The 23,363-nt window shown below is 41.8% G+C and overlaps 2 protein-coding genes across 3 annotated transcripts in view; one reads left to right on the top strand and one right to left on the bottom strand.

Annotated features, from left to right (window-relative positions):
• The window catches only part of LOC138964636 (uncharacterized), a 546,641-nt gene that overhangs the window by 57,159 nt on the left and 466,119 nt on the right, over nt 1–23,363 (top strand). The gene's annotated exons all lie outside the window — the stretch shown is intronic.
• Nucleotides 34–23,175, bottom strand: LOC138964627 (mitochondrial inner membrane m-AAA protease component AFG3L2-like). Its single transcript, XM_070336635.1, has 19 exons — nt 23,016–23,175; nt 20,729–20,897; nt 20,119–20,218; nt 18,233–18,392; nt 17,245–17,319; nt 15,919–16,043; nt 15,641–15,728; nt 15,031–15,134; nt 14,379–14,619; nt 13,658–13,811; nt 11,107–11,236; nt 10,668–10,765; nt 9,080–9,190; nt 6,634–6,749; nt 3,392–3,472; nt 2,665–2,784; nt 1,934–2,128; nt 1,075–1,189; nt 34–573 (listed from the first exon to the last, which is right to left on the bottom strand). Exons 1-19 carry the CDS (start codon nt 23,097–23,099, stop codon nt 455–457), a joined length of 2,385 nt encoding a protein of 794 aa, XP_070192736.1. The 5' UTR covers nt 23,100–23,175; the 3' UTR covers nt 34–454.

Raw genomic sequence — 23,363 nt, 5'->3', positions numbered from 1 at the left:
TACTGTCGAGGTAAGTGTTATATTGACAACCAACCTTCATACAAGTAATGTCTGTCTTAGTATGAGTCCATCACTACAAAAACACAAAAAAAAAGAAGACGGGAAGAAAACTTTTACAAACAAGGGATGTACACAAAATTCATAAACCCTTTTTTTCTGACCTTTATGAAAACTAAGCCTCATGAGAAACCATCATACTGTTGTTATTATTACAATGCAACTTGGCAACTCGACTGTTCAGTTCCTTTGAAAGCCAAGGGTATTGATGAGTATACTGTACATCTTCGAAACGTCCCCGTAAATTTACCTCTTTGCGTCAAGTGTTCATAGTAACTTTGACCAGAAAATGCCCTCCTTCTTCCGTCACGGCAGAAGAATGAAAGACGACAAAACCTAACGACATCTCTCACACACACACACACACACACACACACGTATGGTCACAGTAGTCAGTCTAGGAAGCAGCCTTTTCCCTGTCCTTATCCCCCGGTCCTTCGCTGGAGTCCTCAGGTTCTCTCTCCTTGTTCCAGCTCTGCAGGCCTTTGGGTAATGTTGTGTCCTCATCCAGTGAGCCTGGTAGAAAAGTATGGCATTCGTTTAACAGAAAGAAGGACTTGAACAACAAACAAACAAAATATGGAAAAGCATAAGACAAGAAATAAAACAGACAAAATATTTCCCAAAATATTTGTTCATTGGTGAATTAAGAAGCGACAACTGTTGACTGTTCCATTCTGTCATCACAGGGCACAAAGCCAAATACTGTTAACATCATGATGTTACGATATGATTTACATAGTTGATACGCAGTGTGAGTCAAGGTACCCCTGACTCTGAAAAAAAAGCAGTGATGTTCTTTGTTGTGGAATGCTAGATCTTGGACCATGGAATTGCTACAACGACAGAAAACTTTGCCCTGTTTGAATTTCACAGAAACGTAACTCCTGTGCTTTGACTTCATGGAACATGCATGGTCTCAAAAGCATCACCACCCCCCCCCCCCCCCCCCCCTCATCCTTGTAAGAGACTCATATTGCCCAACACAAATGAACCTTGGTATTCTCTCGCTCTTACCTGTGCCCTCCACAAACTCCTCATAGGTGGACTTCTCAGCGAAGGGTCTCTTGCCCAGCAGCTCCACCATGTCATCCTTGTCCAGCTTCTCCTTCTCCAGCAGTCGCAGCGCCACCTGACACACACACACACACACACACACACACACTCATATGGTCAATATCTGACCACAAGACCAGGGGGCATAACTCCACTACACAACGATCACAACATATCACACTGTCTGATTATGTCCCTTCAACCAACCTCAAAGATCACGTCTAACCACAGCCACAACTGCCTCCTCTGATAAAAAAAGAGGCAATGTTAAAATATTCCTAGCCTAACAAAGAATAAATCAGTGATTCCAAGTACTGCATTAGTCAGCTCCCTGCAAAGTTTAATGCCTCAGCAAAGCAAAACAATGTTTCAAACATTGAAAAGAATCACCGAACACCCGCAGCAGTAGAGTTCAATGGTTGGAGGCATCTTGGACTGGGAATTGCTAGAACAGAAAAGTTTGTCCTCCCTGAACTTCACTGAAAGGTAACTCCCATGCTTTGACCCCCATGGAACACGGTCTGGAAAGCATTTTTGTCTGAAATTGGCCTTTACTGCACCCCCACCCCACCCCCCTCAATCTCTGTATCTATCTGTCTCACTCTCTCTTTCTCTCTCTCTGTCTCTGTCTCTCCCTCTCTCTCCAAATGAGTCCCATTCTCTTGCTCTCTCTATCTCTGTCTTCAATTTCTTTCTCTCTCCAATCTCTCTCACTTTTTGTCTGTCTCCCTCTCTCTTTCTGTTGTTCCCTGTCTTCCTCTCTCTTTCCGTCCCTCTCCCTCTCCCCCCTGCCTCATCCCCCTCTCTGTCTCTCTCTCACCTTTTCCACATCATCCTTGTGCTTGTTGAGGAGTTCCATGGTCCTGTCGTAAGCTCCCCTGACGATTCCGCGCACCTCCGAGTCGATGAGCTGTGCCGTCTGCTCGCTGTAGGGCTTGTCGAACACCATCTCCCCTTGCTGTGGCATCTCAAAGGACAGATTACCCACCTTCTCGTTCATCCCAAAGTGCACCACCTGTAAGAGAAGCCAGAGGGGTCGGGTTCAACATAATGCACTGGTTCGACATGACACTTGCTGGTCTTACTTCTTACAATAGTTTTACAGAGTATCAACCACACCATGCAACGTGTTTTCAATGTGATTTAATCCTTATTGTATACTCTCTGTTTCAGCTTTGCTTAAAATGCAGAAACTTTTTGAAAAATGTCTGTGTTCATCTCATGTTGTAAAATACCATTGAACCACTTTTATTGTGTATTCTTGTTTTCATAATTGAGAGTTTAGAAACTGGTGATACTTGCAGTGCATACACACATACTAAATGCAATAATAAAAGCAACAAAAACACTAGCAAATCATATGCACAGATTTCCAATGCACAGGCTGTGAAAGGCTGAAAGTAACTGTGGTACACAAGGCTGTGCTGAGAGCTCCTCTAACTCTCTGCACATTGGTCTTTGAATCAGCCTACCCGGATATGCCTCTATCTGCCAACAAGTTCAACTTAATCCCTAAAAAGAGTTTCACAGATTATGAAAAAAGTATCTAACCTGAGCGTACGCGTTCTGCGTCACTTTTTTCAGGTCGTCCTGAGCCCCTGTGGTGATGCGGTTAAAGAAGATCTGCTCCGACACGCGTCCTCCGAGCGTCATGCACATTCTGTCCAACAGCTGAAATACACAGGTCACAATCAAACTACATGTACGCACATGTGCATTTCAAAAAGATGTTGACTGTTAAACCACCAATTTACTTGACATACAGTGGAACCCCCCTTTCAATAAGACCCCCCAATTTAAGACCTTATTTTTCAGAATTTCTGTTCATAACCTCTGTAAATTTACCTCCATTTTAAGACTCCCCCCTTTTTAGGACCTAATTTTCTCAGATCTTTGGAGGTCTTAAAATGGGGGTTCCGCTGTACTCAGAGGCAAACTGATATCGAAGATTTGGATATTGCAAGTTCTTTCCTTGCAAAACAGATTTCACCATCTATTATTTCCATAAATGCACAAGAAAGCAAGGGACATGCATGGCCACCATTCATGACTCATTTCAGCTCCATGGCCGCGAGCATCATTAACTGGTCTCACTCTCTTTTTACACACATCTGTTTGCTTACAAATCAAGGATTCAATTCAACCAAGTGTACATGTAGATCTGTGCTTATTCATTAATTCATGCAAGCAACACCTAGTTTTGAACAGGCTTTTTAGATAGCATCTCTACAGTATTTTCTGCCCAACAGGTTATAAAGAAGCAGAAAATGAACTTTACCTGTTCTTGTGTGTAGAGGTACTGCTCCTTTGGTAGATATTGTGCGTAACCCAACCCCTTGCCCCTTGGAATAATGGACACCTGAAAGCCGAGACATGAAAGTTACTTAACAAGTTGCGTAAGGCGAAATTACTACATTTAGTCAAGCTGTGGAACTCACAGAATGAAATTGAACGTAGTCCGCCGCTAGTGCAAAAGGCAGTGAAAGTGACGAGCCTGTTTGGCGCGGCAGCGGTTGCGCTGTGCTTCATAGCACGCTTTACTGTACCTCTCTTCGTTTTAACTTTCTGAGCGTGTTTTTAATCCAAACATATCATATCTATATGTTTTTGGAATCAGGAACCGACAAGGAATAAGATGAAATTGTTTTTAAATTGATTTTGAAAATTTAATTTTGATCAAAATTTTTAATTTTTTTAATTTTCAGAGCTTGTTTTTAATCCAAGTACAACATATTTATATGTTTTTGGAATCAGAAAATGATGAAGAATAAGATGAACATAAATTTGGATCGTTTTATAAAAAAAAAATTTTCTTTACAATTTTCAGATTTTTAATGACCAAAGTCATTAATCAGGCATGGGAATTGAAAATTGTAAAAAAGGCGGAAAATTTATAACTGAAGACGCGAAGCGTCATGTCGACGGCGCGAAGCGCCTAGCCTTACTAGGGGGGTACGGGGGCACGCCCCCCCCCAAAATTTTTTTCTCCAAAGAACCCAGATGGTGCAATCTGGTGTCATCTGAGCTCCAAGTTTGCCATTAAATTCTGTTCTTAGAATCAGAGTTTTTAGTACAAAAATGTACCAATTTTTGCTTTTTTGAAGAAAAAAATATATACATGTATTATATGGTTTAAATTTGTTAAAAAATTGATCTGAGATAAACAGGAACATGTAACTTGTAACACAATCTGTGCAACCTGGTTTACTTTCAAACATACAAGTTCAAGTAACTGAGGCGGGCGGTAGCAGTGCGTGAACAAAGTACGGAAAGTTTTCGCGGGCTTTTGCGCAAAGGCCAAAGTAACCGGTGCTTTTTTTTGTGTGCCTCCCCCCTTTATTTTTTCGGCGGACACTTTTGCATTTTCGGCGGAACAAAAAAACAAATTCGGCGGAAATCCGTCGTTTGGCGGACAATTCCCATGCCTGATTAATTAATTTTTAAGCCACCAAGCTGAAATGCAATACCGAAGTCCGGCCTTCGTCGAAGATTGCTTGGCCAAAATTTCAATCAATTTGATTGAAAAATGAGGGTGTGACAGTGCCGCCTCAACTTTTACAAAAAGCCGGATATGACGTCATCAAAGACATTTATCGAACAAGAAGGGCAAAGCCCATACGACTCACATGCTTGACCTTTACATGACCTTGACCTTCAGGGTCAAGGTCAAATAACTAAACCTAGCAATGACATCATACACTAAGAACTGCTTTACACATTTTTGCTACCAAAATACATGTGACCTTGACCCAAGGTCAAGGTCATCCAAGGTCATGCAACACAAAGTTGTTAATTCAAGACATAGGAAGTACAATGGTGCTTATTGGCTCTTTCTACCATGAGATATGGTCACTTTTAGTGGTTCACTACCTTATTTTGGTCACATTTCATAAGGGTCAAAGTGACCTTGACCTTGATCATATGTGACCAAATGTGTCTCATGATGAAAGCATAACATGTGCCCCACATAATTTTTAAGTTTGAAACAGTTATCTTCCATAGTTCAGGGTCAAGGTCACTTCAAAATATGTATACAATCCAACTTTGAAGAGCTCCTGTGACCTTGACCTTGAAGCAAGGTAAACCAAACTGGTATCAAAAGATGGGGCTTACTTTGCCCTATATATCATATATAGGTGAGGTATTCAATCTCAAAAACTTCAGAGAAAATGGGAACAAGAAGAGCAAACGCTCGATCGAGTCACTTTCGCAGTTCTGAATATTATATGAGGCATCAGATGGACAGGAAGAAATTGCTATTCACAACACAATGAGTCACGTTCACATAAAATTTGAGCCCGGTCACTTTTATAGTTTCCGAGAAAAGCCCAACGTTAAGTTGTGTGTTGCCGAACAGAAAAGGCTAGTTATCTCCCTTGTTTTTCTGATAACGTTCGTAAAAGGCTATAGATGTAAATACTTTGATGTAAAGAATAATCCTACAAAGTTTCAATCACATCCGATGAACTTTGTCAAAGATATAAAATGTCTAATTTTTCCTTTGACGCTGACCTGTGACCTTGAAAAAGGTCAAAGGTCAACGAAACCATCGTTAAAGTGTAGAGGTCATTGGAGGTCACGACTAAACAAAATATGAGCCCGATCGCTTTGATAGTTTCCGAGAAAAGTCCAACGTTAAGGTGGTGTCTACGGACGGCCGGCCGGACGGCCGGCCGGACAGACTAACACTGACCGATTACATAGAGTCACTTTTTCTCAAGTGACTCAAAAATGTGAAAAATAGCTGTTTTTTAGACAACATTTATGGCCCCTGCGACCTTGACCTTGAAGCAAGGTCAAGATGCTATGTATGTTTTTTGGGGCCTTGTCATCATACACCATCTTGCCAAATTTGGTACTGATAGACTGAATAGTGTCCAAGAAATATCCAACGTTAAAGTTGTCCGGACGGGGGGGGACGGACGGACGGACGACTCAGGTGAGTACATAGACTCACTTTTGCTTCGCATGTGAGTCAAAAAATGATAAAAATGTCCAGGGATATCATACCCAGGAACTCTCATGTCAAATTTCATAAAGATCGGTCCAGTAGTTTACTCTGAATCGCTCTACACACACACACACGCACACACACACATACACCACGACCCTCGTCTCGATTCCCCCTCTATGTTAAAACATTTAGTCAAAACTTGACTAAATGTAAAAAGGACACATATACACAAGCAGGTATCCTATCAGGGCAAAGACCTCTATGTAATAGAAGAAATCAGTCCTAAACCAGTCCAAGAAATAAACATGAACTATTTGCCTCCCGTGACATGGGAAGTAACTCAGTTAATCTCAAACATAAAAAAACGTAGCAAAGTAACCACAGCGAGTTTTCCGAAATCATAAACGCTCAAACATTACAGGAAGCCAGTACAAAAAAAAACAAAAAAAAACCCAACAAAAGTTGGGTTGCATAATGCGCGTTTCCAGGCTCTGCATAAGGATTCATGAGCGGGCAATTTGGGGGCGCTCTGGGAGGCATTTGGTCAAACCAAAAAAGGAACATACCTTCAGCAGGGGGTCAGCGTGCTCCAGGTACCAGCCGGCCACAGCGTGTCCAGCCTCGTGATAGGCTACCGTCTTCTTCTCCTCTGGCTGCAGAACCTGGGTCTTCTTCTCCAGACCTGCAATACAACACAATGCAATACAATACATAACAATATCTATACATATAAATAAAAGAGAGTGTCTGTCTGTCTGTGATCGCCAAAGCTCCGAGAAGGAAGGGGGCAGGAAGACGATGTCGTGCATGTGCACTCCTGTGACTGTGAAGATGTGCACCTGACCACCACCGCCGCTGCCGACGCCGCTGCGCTGCCAGCCCTCCAATCCTCCTCCGCCTCCCCCCCCCCCCCCCCCCCCCGCAAGAGAGAAACTTTTAGTTGTGGCTTGGCTCTTCTAAAAAAAAAGTAAACTTGCCCCCCCCCCCCCCCCCTTTCAATCCCCAGATCCGACCCCCCCACCACCACCACCCCCACTCCCACCACCACCGCCGACTCCACAACTACCACTCCCACTAGCCCTATATCATCAACACCAACCCAACCGGGCCACCATCCCCAGCACCCCCATCATCCCCCATCACCACCACACCAACCCCTTCCTTACCCCCTAAAAGAAAAAAGAATTATAGCAATCTCGATGTCATCACTGCATGTCTACTAAAAGGGCTACATTTCGTCTACAACACATCAAAGCACAAGCCGTGTCTGCATCCCTCAGCAGGTTCACGTCATATTCCGGAGTATTCAGATCAAAGCACGAAGCCGCGGCGTATCAGCACGATTGCAAAACTGAAGAGAATTCTCATGCCCTCGTACAGATAAAACGCTCGAAAGAATTACACGCACTTGTCACACACAGAAACAGATTGCATATAGATCTACACTTGATCATTCAAAACAACAATCGCGCTTTCTGTATATGTCTCTGAGAATTCACACACGCACACACTAGCTCTCTCTGTCCTAAAATATCAATATGTGACAAGACAGACAGAGAGACAAACAGACAGACAGACAGACAGACAGACAGACAAAGAGAGAAAAAAACACACACACACACACACACACACACACACACACACACACACACACACACACACAGTCTTCCTACCCCCTCCCGTCTCTGACCTTTGGCGACCACACACACATACACACATACACGTGACACACACACACACGCAAGCACGCACGAACACACACACACACACACATACACACACTCTCTCTCTCTCCCTCTCTGGATCTGGATCTGGATGTAGTACATTGCAGTAGCCAATAATGGCTGTCGTCGCAATGGGCGAGAGAGCGCAGCGTGACGGAGTTTAAAAACTTTCTATACATGCATGCCCTTCCAGGTTGGAGGTGTCAACTGCTCGAGTTTGGGCAGTGTTTAAAAGCAGGATAAAAACACCTGGCGGTGCGCCGATGGTGGTGGGGCCCTGCCAACACCTGATGTAAATGTGTTGGCAGTTGCTGAACGTACCACAGAGTCTTGTAGGCGGTTCCATTCAGCCGGCGTCCTGACAAAAAAAGAGTTTCTATACGGTTCTGACCGGCTATCCGGAATTTTGAAGGGTCTCTCTCTCTCTCTCTCTCTCTCTCTCTCTCTCTCTCTCTCTCTCTCTCTCTCTCTCTCTCTCTCTCTCTCTCTCTCTCTCTCTCTCTCTCTCTCTCTCTCTCTCTCTCTCTCTCTCTCTCTCTCTCTCTCTCTCTCTCTCTCTCTCTCTCTCTCTCTCTCTCTCTCTCTCTCTCTCTCTCTCTCTCTCTCTCTCTCTCTCTCTCTCTCTCTCTCTCTCTCTCTCTCTCTCTCTCTCTCTCTCTCTCTCTCTCTCTCTCTCTCTCTCTCTCTCTCTCTCTCTCTCTCTCTCTCTCTCTCTCTCTCTCTCTCTCTCTCTCTCTCTCTCTCTCTCTCTCTCTCTCTCTCTCTCTCTCTCTCTCTCTCTCTCTTATCATATGTATAGATAGATATTTTGAGTGGGAGAAGAAATGTCTGCGTATAAATGCTTCTCTTTACATCACTTAATAAATTTTCTTTTTAAACATACACTTTTGAACCGAACTCAGAATGTTTTATTACCTGCGTGTGTGTGTGTGTGTGCGTGTGTGTGTGTGTGTGTGTGTGTGTGTGTGTGTGTGTGTGTGTGTGTGTGTGTGTGTGTGTGTGTGTGTGTGTGTGTTTGAGAGATGCACACAGACAGCCATAGACAGACAGAAGAGCCCGGGCGAAGCCGGGTCTCTCACGCTAGTAATACAATAAGATAAACAATACAATACAATACTGTACAATACATTACAATTCAATGGAGTCCCCCCTTTTTTTTTTAAACTTAATGAAAAGTGACAAAACGTGGACTCAGTCAAACAAACTCACACACACACAGTCTCAGTCTCTCTTTGTCTCCTCTCTCTCTCTCTCAACTTTAACTAACAACATAATGTACGGTACTTACCAGCTACAACTCGTTCAATAGCCTGCTCAAAATGGTTCATCATTATAGACGTGTTCAGGTCACGAGCAGCTATCAAGGCCGCTTCATTGCACACGTTGGCTATGTCAGCTCCTGTTCACAGAAGACAAAAAAGCAAAATGTTGATGGCCATTAGGAAGCACAATAAGTTCTTGCTATGCTGATTGTGTAAGATTCTGGTAAGTCAGTCAAAATAGGTTTACAGATCACACTCGTATGTAAAGGTTACATGCCGAGTCTCAGTGATTATTAAAAATAATGGTCGAAGTTAGCGGATCATGAAAAATGCGAGCATCAGCGAGCTTTTTCATGACCACGAACTGAGACCATTATTTTTAATAATCACTGAGACGAGGTGTGTAGCCTCTTTATTCCTCCTTTCTTCAGTTATTCAAAGAAAAGAGGAGTTTTTGTGCGCAAGTTTGGTCGAATCCTATTCACTCGACCAGTCAACCCGCGCAGGCGATCGATTAATGCGCGGTTGTATAGTTCCGTGCAAATCATTCCATTCTGTTAACACTTCTTGTCAGTTTCCCTGTTTTGGACTAAAATCAAGAACACATATATGTTGTTATTCTGCTGTGGCGGTAAAGGCAGATATTGTGTGTTCTGTTCATGTTTTGGTATCGCTTAGGATATGTTCTTTCATAGAATGGGACTAGCAGACGAACTTTTGCACCCGTGTTCCAACGTTAAAAAGTTAAGTTTTCTGGGGCAAAATAGTGTATGAAACCACTTTATGTTCTTTAAATTGATGAGATGTGTGCATTTGGTTTCGTGTGATCTGTTTATAAAATGAAATATTGTTGAAAACTGACCGTCGGATTGCAGTTATTGTCGAAGAAACTGAGTGAAAAGAAATTTGAAAGGGGAACTACTCTTGTCGCTAGACAAAGTATGAGAGTTACTTGCCTTGGGAATTTGCTTGTGTTAAACGTTTGTGAACGGCAGATCTAGATTCAGAAAACACCCGAACTCATGGATTTTATACGGAGATTCATGTGTTCAAGCCTGTAGTTGATAGTTTAAATGCGGTATGTTTGTATTGTTTGCTCCAGAGATGTATATTTCGTACATTAGAGCGTTCGGAACTTTTCAATCGCAAAAGTAGATCCCACAAAGTCTAGCTCCTAAACCTGTGTGCTATCGAGGATTCAGGCCTGTTGTTGGGTAAGTGATTTTGGTTGCTGGGTAAGTTACCGAAAAATAACTAGCCCTACAAGATTACAGAGAGAAAGAAGCAGAGGGGGGAATAACAAGTTTTCTGTGAGTAAAACATTTCAAATCACGACATATGTATGCTCCAAATATATATGCGTACATTTTGAAGTTGCAAAACCAAACAAGTAATATTCTGCCCATTTCTACTGCAGGTAACTGCTGCATCTCTGGTAGATATGTTTTCTTCCTTTTTTCACTTCTTCGGTTAAGGCAATGATGTTTGTTTTTTCAACCATAATAATACAACATTAGCCTTTTCTAACCAGCAACACTCTGTAAGCTGATAAAAGTGTTCCTGAATCCTATATTTCTTCAAGGAGCAGAGATGAACAATTCAGCTTGCACAAACCTGAAAACCCTGGCGTCAGAGCTGCCATTTTCCTTGCTAGATCTGCTTTGTTCACATCTGTCTTCAATGGACCAAGATGAACTTTGAATATAGAAGCTCTGAAAACAAACAAACATACATTTTGAACATGGTTGTACTTCAACACTGACTGTAAACGTCCATTACCAAACCAGAACTTGATTGTGAAACTGGAACTGCATGTGGCAGCATTAGTTAGCATGAACGCCCATATTCATGTCTGAATAAGTATCAATGGATTTGTATGCATGTGGAAAGATACTTTTGATGACCACTTCATCTCAACAAATTCAGCTCCATGCTGCCAACCAGAGATAAAATGGAGATTAAGAGGTAAGAGAGGGCAAAGAAAGCGGTAAGAGCAAAGTAGACAGACAAACAGACAGAGCAAAATGACAAACCGTGATGCAGAAGAGCTTACCTGCCCTTGATGTCTGGCGAAGGAACGTAGATCTGTCTGTCAAAGCGACCAGGACGTAGCAAAGCTGGGTCAAGAATGTCCACTCTGTTGGTTGCAGCAAGAACCACCACTCCACTCTGTGTGTTGAAACCTGGAAATAAAAAGGAGGCATTATCACCGTATACTGTGAGATCAATCGTCTGATTCTGTATATTTTACCACATTTTTGTGAGAACTAAACCTTTTTTTTGTAATCATCTTCTGTGTACAGCAGTCCCTGCAATGTACGGCCCCCGGCGTGAGCGGACACCTGACATGTACGGACACATTTGCTCGGCACGGAGTGTTTTCTTTCTATATTTGCCCCCCCTTAAACGGACACCTGCAAAACGTGGACGCGGACACTCATTTTCGGTCCCAACAGCAGGTCATACCTCCAATGTACGGACAGACCATCGTCAAATGTTCACCACAACAAAGTCGATAACAGAGCAGTCCGGCTCTTGGTACAAAGATCACTGCCGCAATGGCGTGATGACAGTCACTGATAACTTGAGTGCACGTGTACCCATCAGGAGAGAGGGGGGGGGGTAGTTTTGGTCAGGAGTGGAGTACATGCGAAGATGCCAACATGAAACTGCACTGTGCTCTTTATTCTTGTCTGTTGGACGTAAACAACAGAAACCACATGTACAGTCGATGAAGGTCCTGAGCGAAAGAGAGTGAAAAACGGCCACAGTTCTCAGCATCGTGTGTCTGTGTGTAACCTCTTTCATTGACAAGATACTCTTGTTTCCCCTCAGCCTTGACCAGTGAGTCGGTTGCCTAATCTGTGAACCCTTCAGTTGTCTTGCTTTGTCAAAAGTTACGACACAGTCAACTGGTTTTGCTCTGAGTGAACAGTGCAGCTGGCCTCTCTGGCCACAGCCCCAAACAGTACATGGCTGGAGGGAGTGAGAGAGAGGGAGGGGGGTGGAGGGGTAGCTGGCTAAACTCTGTGGGGTGTCCGGTGTCACTACATGTCAGCAGGAAGAGCATTGAAGAGAAATAGAGAGGTGTACTCTTCCACACAATTTCCAAGCATCAGTTGTCACGGCTTGGGGTAGGCATTAGTGAGGGAGAGTGGGAGCTGTGTTATGTACTGTGTATTTCCGACTGAAGAGTGAAAAGTCACTGCCATGCCACATGATCGGCATGCAGTCAATAAAGCCAGACAAGAAGAAAATAAATTACATGACTATGACATGCAGCTCTATCTGCTGCTATTTCTTCAAACTGGTTTTCAAGCTTATTCTTTCAAAGCATCTGCACACGCTCCTCTGTGCTGTGTTTGTGTGGCTGCTTTCGTATGTCAGTGCATGGTGAGTGTGTTCACTGCCTTGAGGATTTATTTTATCTCTTCTTTTCAACACTTTTCATACAAATCATTTTTACAGAACGTTTAAAGAAGTATTAGGAGTTTATTGTTATTGTTTAGTAGCCACAAGAAGTGATTAGCATAGATTCAATCCTGTTGTTTGTGTGTCTCTGTGTGAATGTATGGCGGAGGGGGTGGTGTGGTCACCCCTCCCGTGACCGGACACCTGCAATGTACGGACAGTTTTGCTATGACCCAAGGGTGTCCGTTCATGAGAGGGACTGCTGTACGTGAACTTGTTAGGATGCATCTGTTACATTTTGCAGAATAAACACTCACCCAAAGCTAGTACGAAGTCTCTGATGACAGCAAATCAGTCAAATACCCAGACATTCCTGTAACTGTCGGTAGCAGTGACTTCTGAAGGATTTGAATTCTAATTCGCATGAAAATTGTTAATGCCTATAACACAGAACTATTAGTGAACTCATTAACTATGGTTACTTTAGCAGACAAAGGTACAACAACATGTGTGCTGTATTTATAGATGTCTTCTCATCAGACAAGCAGGATTTTATAGGTACCACTTTACTATTACGATATAATCCCAGGAACATTCGCTTTTACTGGAAAATTCTGGCATTTTGTCAGGTATCATGTAGATATACCCGAAAAGGAATGTTCAACCGGTCAGTCCTACTGGCTTTGATTGCATTTGAGAACTTTTCCATATCAAACAGAAGCTTTTGCTACGTTATCAAACCTTGGTTTGACTGGTCGGCGTGACCAAACGACTGGTTATAACGTGATGTTATACATTGACATTGATAGTTTTATTCTTCTTCTTCTTCGTCGTTCGCTAGTTAGTTTTTATCATAAGAACCTTTTTAAATTCCTATTTATACATAAATGCATATTTTATATTGTAAAGCAGTATGCATTGTTAGAGGATTTTTTAGTAGCAGTGTTTAAATGTCGAAGCTGCTTTTCCCAGTTTTACCAAAGAGACCGACTGTATATTGTGTTATTGTATTTGTCAGACTTGATTGTACCAAGTCCCTACACATGTTGTAATGCGCTTAGAGCCAAATATTTTTGTTTTTTGTAAGGGATAGGCGCAATATAAATACACTTTATTATTATTATTATTATGTATTCTTTTATTTTAGTAATACAAGTTGACAAAACAGCTGGCGTCAACACTGTAATACTGACCGTCCATTTCCACAAGCAGCTGGTTCAGCGTGTTCTCCTGCTCGCTCTGACCCCCAAAGTTGCGACCCCCTCGCTTGCGACCCACAGCGTCAATTTCATCCACAAACAGGATGCAGGGGGCGTTCTTTCTGGCCATGGCAAACATGTCTCTCACCTGAAATCAGTCATTCAAGACACAGCTTGAGTACATGAGTCAGTCAATACACAGCTTGAGTACACACAGCTCCAAAACTCACACAAAGATAACTTGACACAGTAAAGTAATAAATAAAGTAATCAGATAAACAAAGGGAGGTAAGCACTATACCTGCATACAACATGCGTAATAGAGTAAGTGAGAGTTATTCGGAACCAGTCTCCTGGCACCTTTGTTTTTCAGATCTCTACAGCACAACGCTCTGCTTCATTTGTTTAAGGTTAATGAGATAACTCAGATTCATACATACCTGATAGATAAGGAAAATTTCACAATAATAATTGTTTACTTTATTTTGTGACTTGTGCTTGCTATATTTGTTAATTTGTTTGCATTTGACTCATACTATGTGACGACTCTTAGATGCAAGAGCTCGGAAGATCTTATTTCTAATTTGCTCATTTATTTGCTCGTTTTTGATTGGCCTTGAAGACCCACTCCTGCTCAGAACAATTCACTTTTGTTTTAAAACTATACTTACAATAAGCCTAAAACCAAACTCAATCCAAAAAAAACCCATCTCACCCTGGAAGGTCCCACACCAACAAACATCTCCAGAAACTCAGAGCCAGACACAGTGATGAAAGGCACGTTGGCTTCACCAGCAGTGGCCTTGGCGAGGAGGGTCTTGCCTGTTCCCGGGGGGCCTGTGAGAATGGCGCCTTTGGGAATCTTGGCTCCAAGGTCCACATACTGCTGAGGGTTCTTCAGAAAGTTGACAAACTCCATGATCTCCACTTTGGCTTCCTCGCAGCCCGCCACATCACTGAAAAAACATGCAAGACAAATGACGAGAATGAAAGAGTCACATGTCTTAAAGGACATGTCATGCGTTTTCTGCAACAAGTAGGTCATCACAGGCTTTGAATGAACAAAGATATTGATAACAATAGGCGTATTTATAGGGCACAGGTGGTTTTTATTCAAAGTGCCTTCAAATAACCTACAGGAACGAAGCAAATGGCATCAACAAAAAAGTCATAAAGAAAAGTGCAAACAGGGAAACCCAATACAGAAAACTTAAAACCTATACCCACTCAAACTTTTGATTCTACATGCATGGCAAGACTGCTTGCATTAGAATGTAAAACACAGCTATTACATACTAATTCTAGCCTGAGAGGGAAGCAAGGCAAAACCAAAAAAACACTGGCCACTCTGAAGCGCACAAACTCACCTGAACTTGACCCCAATATCCTCTTTGATGATCTTGGCTGTGCTCTGTCCAAAGCCAAATATTCCACCTGCACCTCCTCTTGAGCCGCCACGGCCCCCTCCTCCCTGTGTGAACACGAAGACTATGTGATGCCTTTCAAGTTGAGTAACTATCAAATTAAAACAAGCCACAGTGGAAAAAAATGCTTGTCTAATAAATAATGTCAATCTTCAGCAATCTCCTTTTTTGGTATCCCCCTGTGAGGGTCGTAATCACACTGAATGAATATCACAATGTTCACTCTTCTTTCAGTATGTGATGTCACATCCACGGGGCTAATTCTAGAGATAGCCAACTCTCTTAAAGCGACTAACTTGTTAGAGATAAAAGACACCCCCCTCCTTATGCAGTAACTCCCTTCCTCCGAAAACGGCGTATGGCTGCCTAAGTGGCGGGGTAAAAACGGTCATACACGTAAAATTCCACTCGTGCAAAAACACGAGTGTACGTGGGAGTTTCAGCCCACGAACGCAGAAGAAGAAGAAGAAGATCCCAACCCTGATTACTTCCAACTCTCAATCATCATACCCCCAAAACACACACACATACACAGAGAACACATTGATCATACCTGAAACATGTTTGCTGAACGACGGAAGAGCCAGATAATGACAGCCAAGGGAAGCAGGATGTTGAGGGCTGAGTACAACATGGAAGCCCTGTAAACAAAGAAATAATACTGTTATCAACTGCACATATCCCCATTCATCCTGAACAGTTTCAACATTTTATACTGGGATTGTCTCAATTCATTTGTTAAACATTTTTGTTTTTAAATAAATCTTAAACTAATGTACAGTAATGTGTATACGTATGAGCTATTGTAGAATTCTACATAAATAAACTTACATTTCTGTTTCAGTCTTATAGACCACACTGACATAGTTGGCAGGCTCTATGTTCATTTCCTGCTGTGCATTTTCCAGACTCCTTTCGAACGACTCCACACTGCCAATGTTGAACCACAGGACACTCTGGATACATACAACAGAAACCGTGCTAGGCATTTTCAAAACTGTTATCTCTTTACATGTACAAATCCAGACTCTTACAGAAATCAGCCACTATGTTACATGGACCAGTCAAACCAAGCCTAAACCTTGGTGATTACAATATATTTGTCAACAATAAAAAACAAGAAGGGCAAAGCCCATACGACTCACATGCTTGCCCTTGACATGACCTTGACCTTCAGGGTCAAGGTCGAATAACTAAACCTAGCAATGACATCATACACTCAGAACTGCTTTACACATTTTTCCTACCAAAATACATGTGACCTTGACCCAAGGTCAAGGTCATCCAAGGTCATGCAACACAAAGCTGTTAATTCAAGACATAGGAAGTACAATGGTGCTTATTGGCTCTTTCTACCATGAGATATGGTCACTTTTAGTGGTTCACTACCTTATTTTGGTCACATTTCATAAGGGTCAAAGTGACCTTGACCTTGATCATATGTGACCAAATGTGTCTCATGATGAAAGCATAACATGTGCCCCACATAATTTTTAAGTTTGAAACAGTTATCTTCCATAGTTCAGGGTCAAGGTCACTTCAAAATATGTATACAATCCAACTTTGAAGAGCTCCTGTGACCTTGACCTTGAAGCAAGGTAAAACAAACTGGTATCAAAAGATGGGGCTTACTTTGCCCTATATATCATATATAGGTGAGGTATTGAATCTCAAAAACTTCAGAGAAAATGGGAAAAATGTGAAAAATAGCTGTTTTTTAGGCAACATTTATGGCCCCTGCGACCTTGACCTTGAAGCAAGGTCAAGATGCTATGTATGTTTTTGGGGGGCTTGTCATCATACACCATCTTGCCAAATTTGGTACTGATAGACTGAATAGTGTCCAAGAAATATCCAACGTTAAAGTTTTCCGGACGTCCGGACGGACGGACGACTCGGGTGAGTACATAGACTCACTTTTGCTTCGCATGTGAGTCAAAAAAGGTAAATTGAAAAATAAATCGGTATGTATACTAGCCAATTTCATTGCTGGCGTTTAGAGATTTTGTATATTGGCCAAATACTGGCTAATGCCACATTTGCATCCAAACACAGACATAAGTTACTATGTAAGAACCCCTCTTCAATAACTACACACACACAGATTTAGTTACCTATCCATTTATGATTAGATTATAACAATTGCGCTGTACTTACAGATCCATCCACTTGCGTTCCTGGCATCAGCTTGACTCTCACCCACTTCTTGTTGACTACTTCCAGCTTCTCAACCTGCATAAGCAAAAGATACACACATGTACTTTGATGGTTGTAGCTACTGGGACAACTCTTTTTTTGTAAAGGCTTATGAAGACCTGGGTCTGATCAACAGTGGTATTACAGTGGAACCTCTCTTTTAAGACACCCATTTTAAGACTACCTCCTTTTTAACTCATTGTCTCCCAGTACGGATATATCCGCACCCACTCACATGGCTCTATCTGACCAGGTATAACGTCTGCATTCCTACATGTTGATACACAGTTTCTACACAGTTACTACAATTCTGAGTGACCAGCTGCAGCAACTTGGTCAACATAGGTGGGGTAAAAAGTGTTAAGACGTGGTTTTCTCAAATATTTGGAGATCTTAAAAGGGGGGTTCCACTGTATGACTGTCCACAATTTTTAGAACTTGGTTTCCAAAAAACAATTCACCATGCCTTAATGAGCCAGCGTTTATCTAGCAATCTGGTTTTCACTTCCATTTATTGACAGTGGCAAAGATATAAGGGACTACATCAGATTCATCTCACCAATTCTGGACAGAAGAAGCAAAGTATGTGTAACTGCTATGAAATTTACCTAAACTCAGAACCTACCACAGAAGTGGCACTGACTCAAAATGGACAACAATTTGGTTCGTACGGTATTACTAAAAACAATGTTGGGTGCATATGACTGGAGAATGAAGAGTTCCTGTTTCTTCAATATTTGATCAACTAATAAAAGGCCACTGCCAAAATACTCTAACCTATAAAACAAATACCAAATTAAATAAGGCTACACAAACTGCAATCAAACTGAGTGCTTTACATGCTCTCTTGAAGGACTCCATAATTATGGCGAGTTCACTTAAATGTTAAATCAAACCTTTTAACCATCAAATTCTTACTCTCTTTTCAAAGTACTAAAAAACAACTTACAACTCCTCTCGACAAGTAGCTGTTGAGGAAGTCTTTATACGTAATCTCGCGGTACTGGTTTTGGTACAGCCCGATCAGTCCCACAAGCCCCACTCCAGTAATCAAGCCAATCAGCACTTTGGTGTTTGGGTCATTAGGGTCACTAAAAGGGTTGCGACCTCTGGAAAAAAAAGAGCTAGATGTTAAAAAGTATACAGCTATGAAATGTATCATCATCATGCAGATGCTATTAAAAGACAATGCCTTCAGGAGGTAAGGTTTTAAATGAAAGGTATAACAATAATAATAGTAATGATCACTTATTAGCGAGGACCACAGAATATTTCTGTGCTCTCCACGCTTTAGTTAACTTTCTTTCTTTCTTTATTTGGTGTTTAACGTCGTTTTCAACCATTCAAGGTTATATCGCGACGGGGAAAGGGGGGAGATGGGATAGAGCCACTTGTTAATTGTTTCTTGTTCACAAAAGCACTAATCAAAAAATTGCTCCAGGGGCTTGCAACGTAGTACAATATATGACCTTACTGGGAGAATGCAAGTTTCCAGTACAAAGGACTTAACATTTCTTACATACTGCTTGACTAAAATCTTTACAAACATTGACTATATTCTATACAAGAAACACTTAACAAGGGTAAAAGGAGAAACAGAACCGTTAGTCGCCTCTTACGACATGCTGGGTAGCATCGGGTAAATTCTTTCTTGTCCCAACCAATATGGGACTCCCCCTAACCCGCGGGGGGTCTTTAGTTAACAATATCAAAATACGAAATACAATCCACAATATCAAACTACGAAATACAATCCACAATATCAAACTACGAAATACAATCCACAATATCAAACTACGAAATACAATCCACAATATCAACGCATAATAACATCTTTTGTGAACATGATTAGGAATCAGTAAAATAAAATAACAACAACACAACATCTAAGTTAAAGCATACAATGGCCAATGCACATAATAATGATTTTGCATAAATCACATGTTAAACATGACGTATATATATCAACAACATGTGAAGCAAGCTTGAGGACAATAAACACATGTACAGTCCACAATGACAAATATATATTCACACACACACACATACACACACACACTATACAGCAAGGTCTGACGATTTGTTTGCTTAGGCATTAAGATTTTTCATTCATTTTCATTACTTTATTGTCCCATCGCTGGGAAATTCGGGTCGCTTCCTCCCAGTGGAAAGCTAGCAGCAACGGAGTCGCGCTACCCAGGTGTCTGCGTGTTTAGTCAGCCACCTTCACTTATGGCAGAATGACCAAGGTCTTTTATGTGCCATTGTGATGACACGGGGGTGGGACATGGCTTCCGTCTCTGGGTCTGCACATAAAGTTGACCCGTGTCCGTCCCGGCCCGAATTCGAACCTGCGACCTTCCGATCACAAGTCCAATGCTCTACCAACATGAGCTACCGGATGGGATTTTAAAGCTTTCTTGAAGGCTGGGGTGGAATCAATATGACGAATGTCACTGCTAGTGCCTTATCCCCCTTCGTGTGTACACGCAAGCACAAGACCAAGTGCGCACGGAAAAAATTCTGTAATCCATGTCAGAGTTTGGTGGGCTATGGAAACACAAAAATTCCCTGAAAGCAGCGTATGGCTGCCTAAATGGTGGGGTACAAACGGTCATACATGTAAAGCTGTGGGAGTTTCAGCCCATGAACAAAGAAGTGAAAGAAACATATGCCACAACATCTCTAATGTTATGGAAGTTTCTGGGAACAATTCCACCACCACCAGCAAAACAAACAACATAAATCTAAAATAAAATAGTTAAAGCTTTATAATCATACTGCAAAAAAACTACAACGCCAACATCACTACCAACAAGACAAAAGCCCACTTACTTTCCCATGCTGAAGTTGAACTCAGGTTTCTTTTCACCCCGTGCTGTCTGCTGGCGTTGGGCAGATCTGGAGGGAGGGGGTCCGTCTGTTTTGGGGGCTTCTGCAACAGAGAGTCCACACTGTCATAATTTCAATAACAATAACAATAACAATACTTTGAGGGAGGGGGTGCGTCTGTTTTGGGGGCTTCTGCAACAGTGAGAGCCCACACTGTCATGGCTGAAAACTATTATGCACTGTTCAAACATGATACGACTCTAGTACACCCTCTTGCTGCAAAGTACATGCTGTAACAGAAAACAGACATGGGATACTAAAATCTACATTTTTACTGAAATCGCTAATTGACTTTTTTTAGTGCTTCTATTGACTAACAAAAACACAAAACCTCTTCACCCAGGGTTTTTAAATTTATTCAAAAATCTCAAGTCTAAGAAAAGGCATGAGATCATAAGCTCTACCAGTAATGTGTAAGCACTTAGAAGTCAATGATTCATATATGTAAACCAAGGCAGTGAAGAGCTGATCAAAAAGTTACTGCAAATGGACCTGTGGTTTTACATCTCACTTTACAAACATGAGATACGTAGAACTGGACAAGAGGGTTTACCTTTAGGTGTCTGTTTAGCATTTCCCTCTGCAGCCTGCTTTCCTTGCTTGGGGAAGAACTTCTCAAAGCCTTTTGGCATCTTCTGCCGCACCACCGTCCATCCTCTGATGAGGGAGTTCAGGGTCTCGGGGGCTGAGTGTCGGCTCAGCAGATGTATGGCTCGCTGCATCTATTGACACGTTAAAGTAACCCATGATGATTTATTGGACGGTAGCTGTGTAACAATAATGCAGCTTTGAAGTACAAAACCCCTCGTCTGCTGAACAGGACAGTTTATACCGTAGAAAGAATAAATACACATGACCTGCATTGTGTATCAAAGGAATACATCCACATTCACCATTCTGACCAGGCCGTGGCTGGAGAACCGGCTATGGAGTCCCCAGGCTCATGGACCAGCACTCAATCTCCGCAAGCTACCTTTATTTTTTTTAGGTCCAATGAATCATTTAGAAAGATTCCTTTTTTTAAGTTCAATTCAAACAACTGTGGTCTTCGCTTTTTTGGAGAAAGATTTATGGTTGTCAAGTGTTAAACTGTATCTCCGCAACAGCACAATCATAAGCATCTGACCAAAGCGAGGGATGCGGTTTGCAGGTTTTATGCAGCTCTGTTGAATAACTCGATGCGCAGCAGACAGATGTTTTGTTATAACTGAAAAAAAGTTTGCTTTTTTCCCACGTTAAAGATATTTTTATTATATATATACTGGATTTTGTTGATAAATACTGCTTTTAGCCTCAGAACTAGTGATTCGCACTGCTTGGTTCGCGGACGAATTCATTCATGGCAGACTCGGAATGGAATCTGTGACTCGATCAACGAAACGCGTTGGAATAAAGAAGAATAGAGTAAAATAACAAAAAGAAGACGTTAAGAAGGGAAACAAAATGGTTGAAAGATTTAATTTTAAGTAAAAAAATAAATTTAACAAATCAAACAGCAATGGCAGGGCTCGGACCCTCGACCTCACTATCAATCGTTCGGAGCACTATACTGTGCCAAGCACAAGTGATGTCAGTGCGAGAAAAAAAAAATCTATTTTGAGAGCTACTGGTGACTGTCAGTTCCCAAGCCTGGGGGCTCCTTAACTGACTAGTCGGTTCCCGAGCCACTCCGTTCTGAATAAGCTTCAAAGGAGCAGCTGCTTCAGACCTTCTGTGGACGAGCTGCTTTAGAGTTAGACATTCTATTTGTTCTGTATCAACATTCATTTTATACTAGATGATTACGGAATTTACCCGCTTCGCCGGGTATCCCTCGCCAAGAAGTAGAGCCAAATATCCGGCTTTGCCGGGTACCCGGCGAAGTAGAGAAATACCCGGCTTTGCCGGGATGAAAGCGCTGTGGACAGTGACCTTCTAAAAATAGTAATGCGAATATCCGGCTTCGCCGGGATGAAAGCGTTGTGGACAGTGACCTTCTAAAAACAATAACTGGAATATGGATTGACGCCACACGAAGGAAGGGAGATAAACGCAAAACACTGGAGAAGATAAGGAAGAGTTACTGGGAATGGATCTGGGAAGATGAACAGAAAAACCAAAATCGGTTCAGCACTGCGCGCTGAGAGCACGTGTTGAAAATTCTCATCGACCAGGTTGTGTCCGGGGTCTATGCCCACCAAATCTGAAGCAGATCCATCGAGAACTTTGGGCGTGCATCGCAAACACACACACAGACACAAGCCGTAATATATATATATAGATTTATAAGGTAAAAAATATTGACCAAAGAACATTAAAGCACAGACAAACAACCTCACGTACAAATAGCCAAAGAATGGAGAACACAGGAGATTATGCAATATAATTTTTTGAAAATCTTTGAATTTAGAACGCACACCAGCTGTAACTTAGTGTAACTGTAAGTATACTACAAATTATATGGATGCAGTTGTGTCCGGTACTTTTCCTTGTAGGAGGGCTTTTAACCCGTACAAGAGTAGAATGATACATAACTGTATACATTTGAGTTTTTGGCTCACGTGTGTTTTTGTTGTTGTTAATGTTATTCAATGTTCAGAAAGTTCTATCTGGAAGTTTCAACAATGATCAAAATGTCAGTTTCTACGGAACACGATGCCAGTCGTAGCAACAGAGTCTCCCAGCACCTACATATAAAATTATTTCATAAGAGAAACTTGTAACAGAAAGATTTCGGTTTTTGTGTTATTTCATCAGCATGACACAGGCAGTCGTTTTACAACACTGCTGTGCTGTGTCGGCTGCAGACGACGCATACGTACATTCAGGACAGTCACTGGAGTTTTAAGCAATCGACATACCTCGTGTGACGAAATGTTTCTGCACATCGTTCTTTGTAGCAGCCGCTCTCCCCTCCGAACAGCGGAGATGTACCGAAAAGACATTTTGACGGGTTGTTTATATGACGAATATTCGTTCACTTCGTCCTCTAAACCTCACTCCGTTTTCACCATTACGAAAGGAAATGCAGAGCTGGCATATCTTGATCTTGATCAATCCCAGTTCATCCTTAAAAAAACTATTTGCAACCAGTTTTTGATAATACAGAAAATAATGTACCTTATATTATCATATATTTAAATGCGTTGGGTTAAAAATACTCGTGTATCAAATAGTTTGTAGAGGCAAATATACGAATCGACGGCTAC

This window comes from Littorina saxatilis, linkage group LG1 (genome assembly GCF_037325665.1).
Source record: "Littorina saxatilis isolate snail1 linkage group LG1, US_GU_Lsax_2.0, whole genome shotgun sequence".
Classification (NCBI taxonomy): domain Eukaryota; kingdom Metazoa; phylum Mollusca; class Gastropoda; order Littorinimorpha; family Littorinidae; genus Littorina; species Littorina saxatilis.
The sequence above is the reverse complement of the archived record's forward strand: the minus strand, read 5'-3'. Positions and strand labels throughout refer to the sequence as shown.

Coding starts and splice junctions, on each gene's coding strand:
- LOC138964627 (XM_070336635.1), bottom strand. CDS start 23,099: ATGTCTTTTCGGTACATCTCCGCTGTTCGGAGGGGAGAGCGGCTGCTA. Junction 15,135..15,640: donor GTTCAGCAAACATGTTTCAG/GTATGATCAATG, acceptor GTGTTCACACAG/GGAGGAGGGGGCCGTGGCGG. Junction 13,812..14,378: donor TTGGTGTGGGACCTTCCAGG/GTGAGATGGGTT, acceptor GACTGATTTCAG/GTGAGAGACATGTTTGCCAT.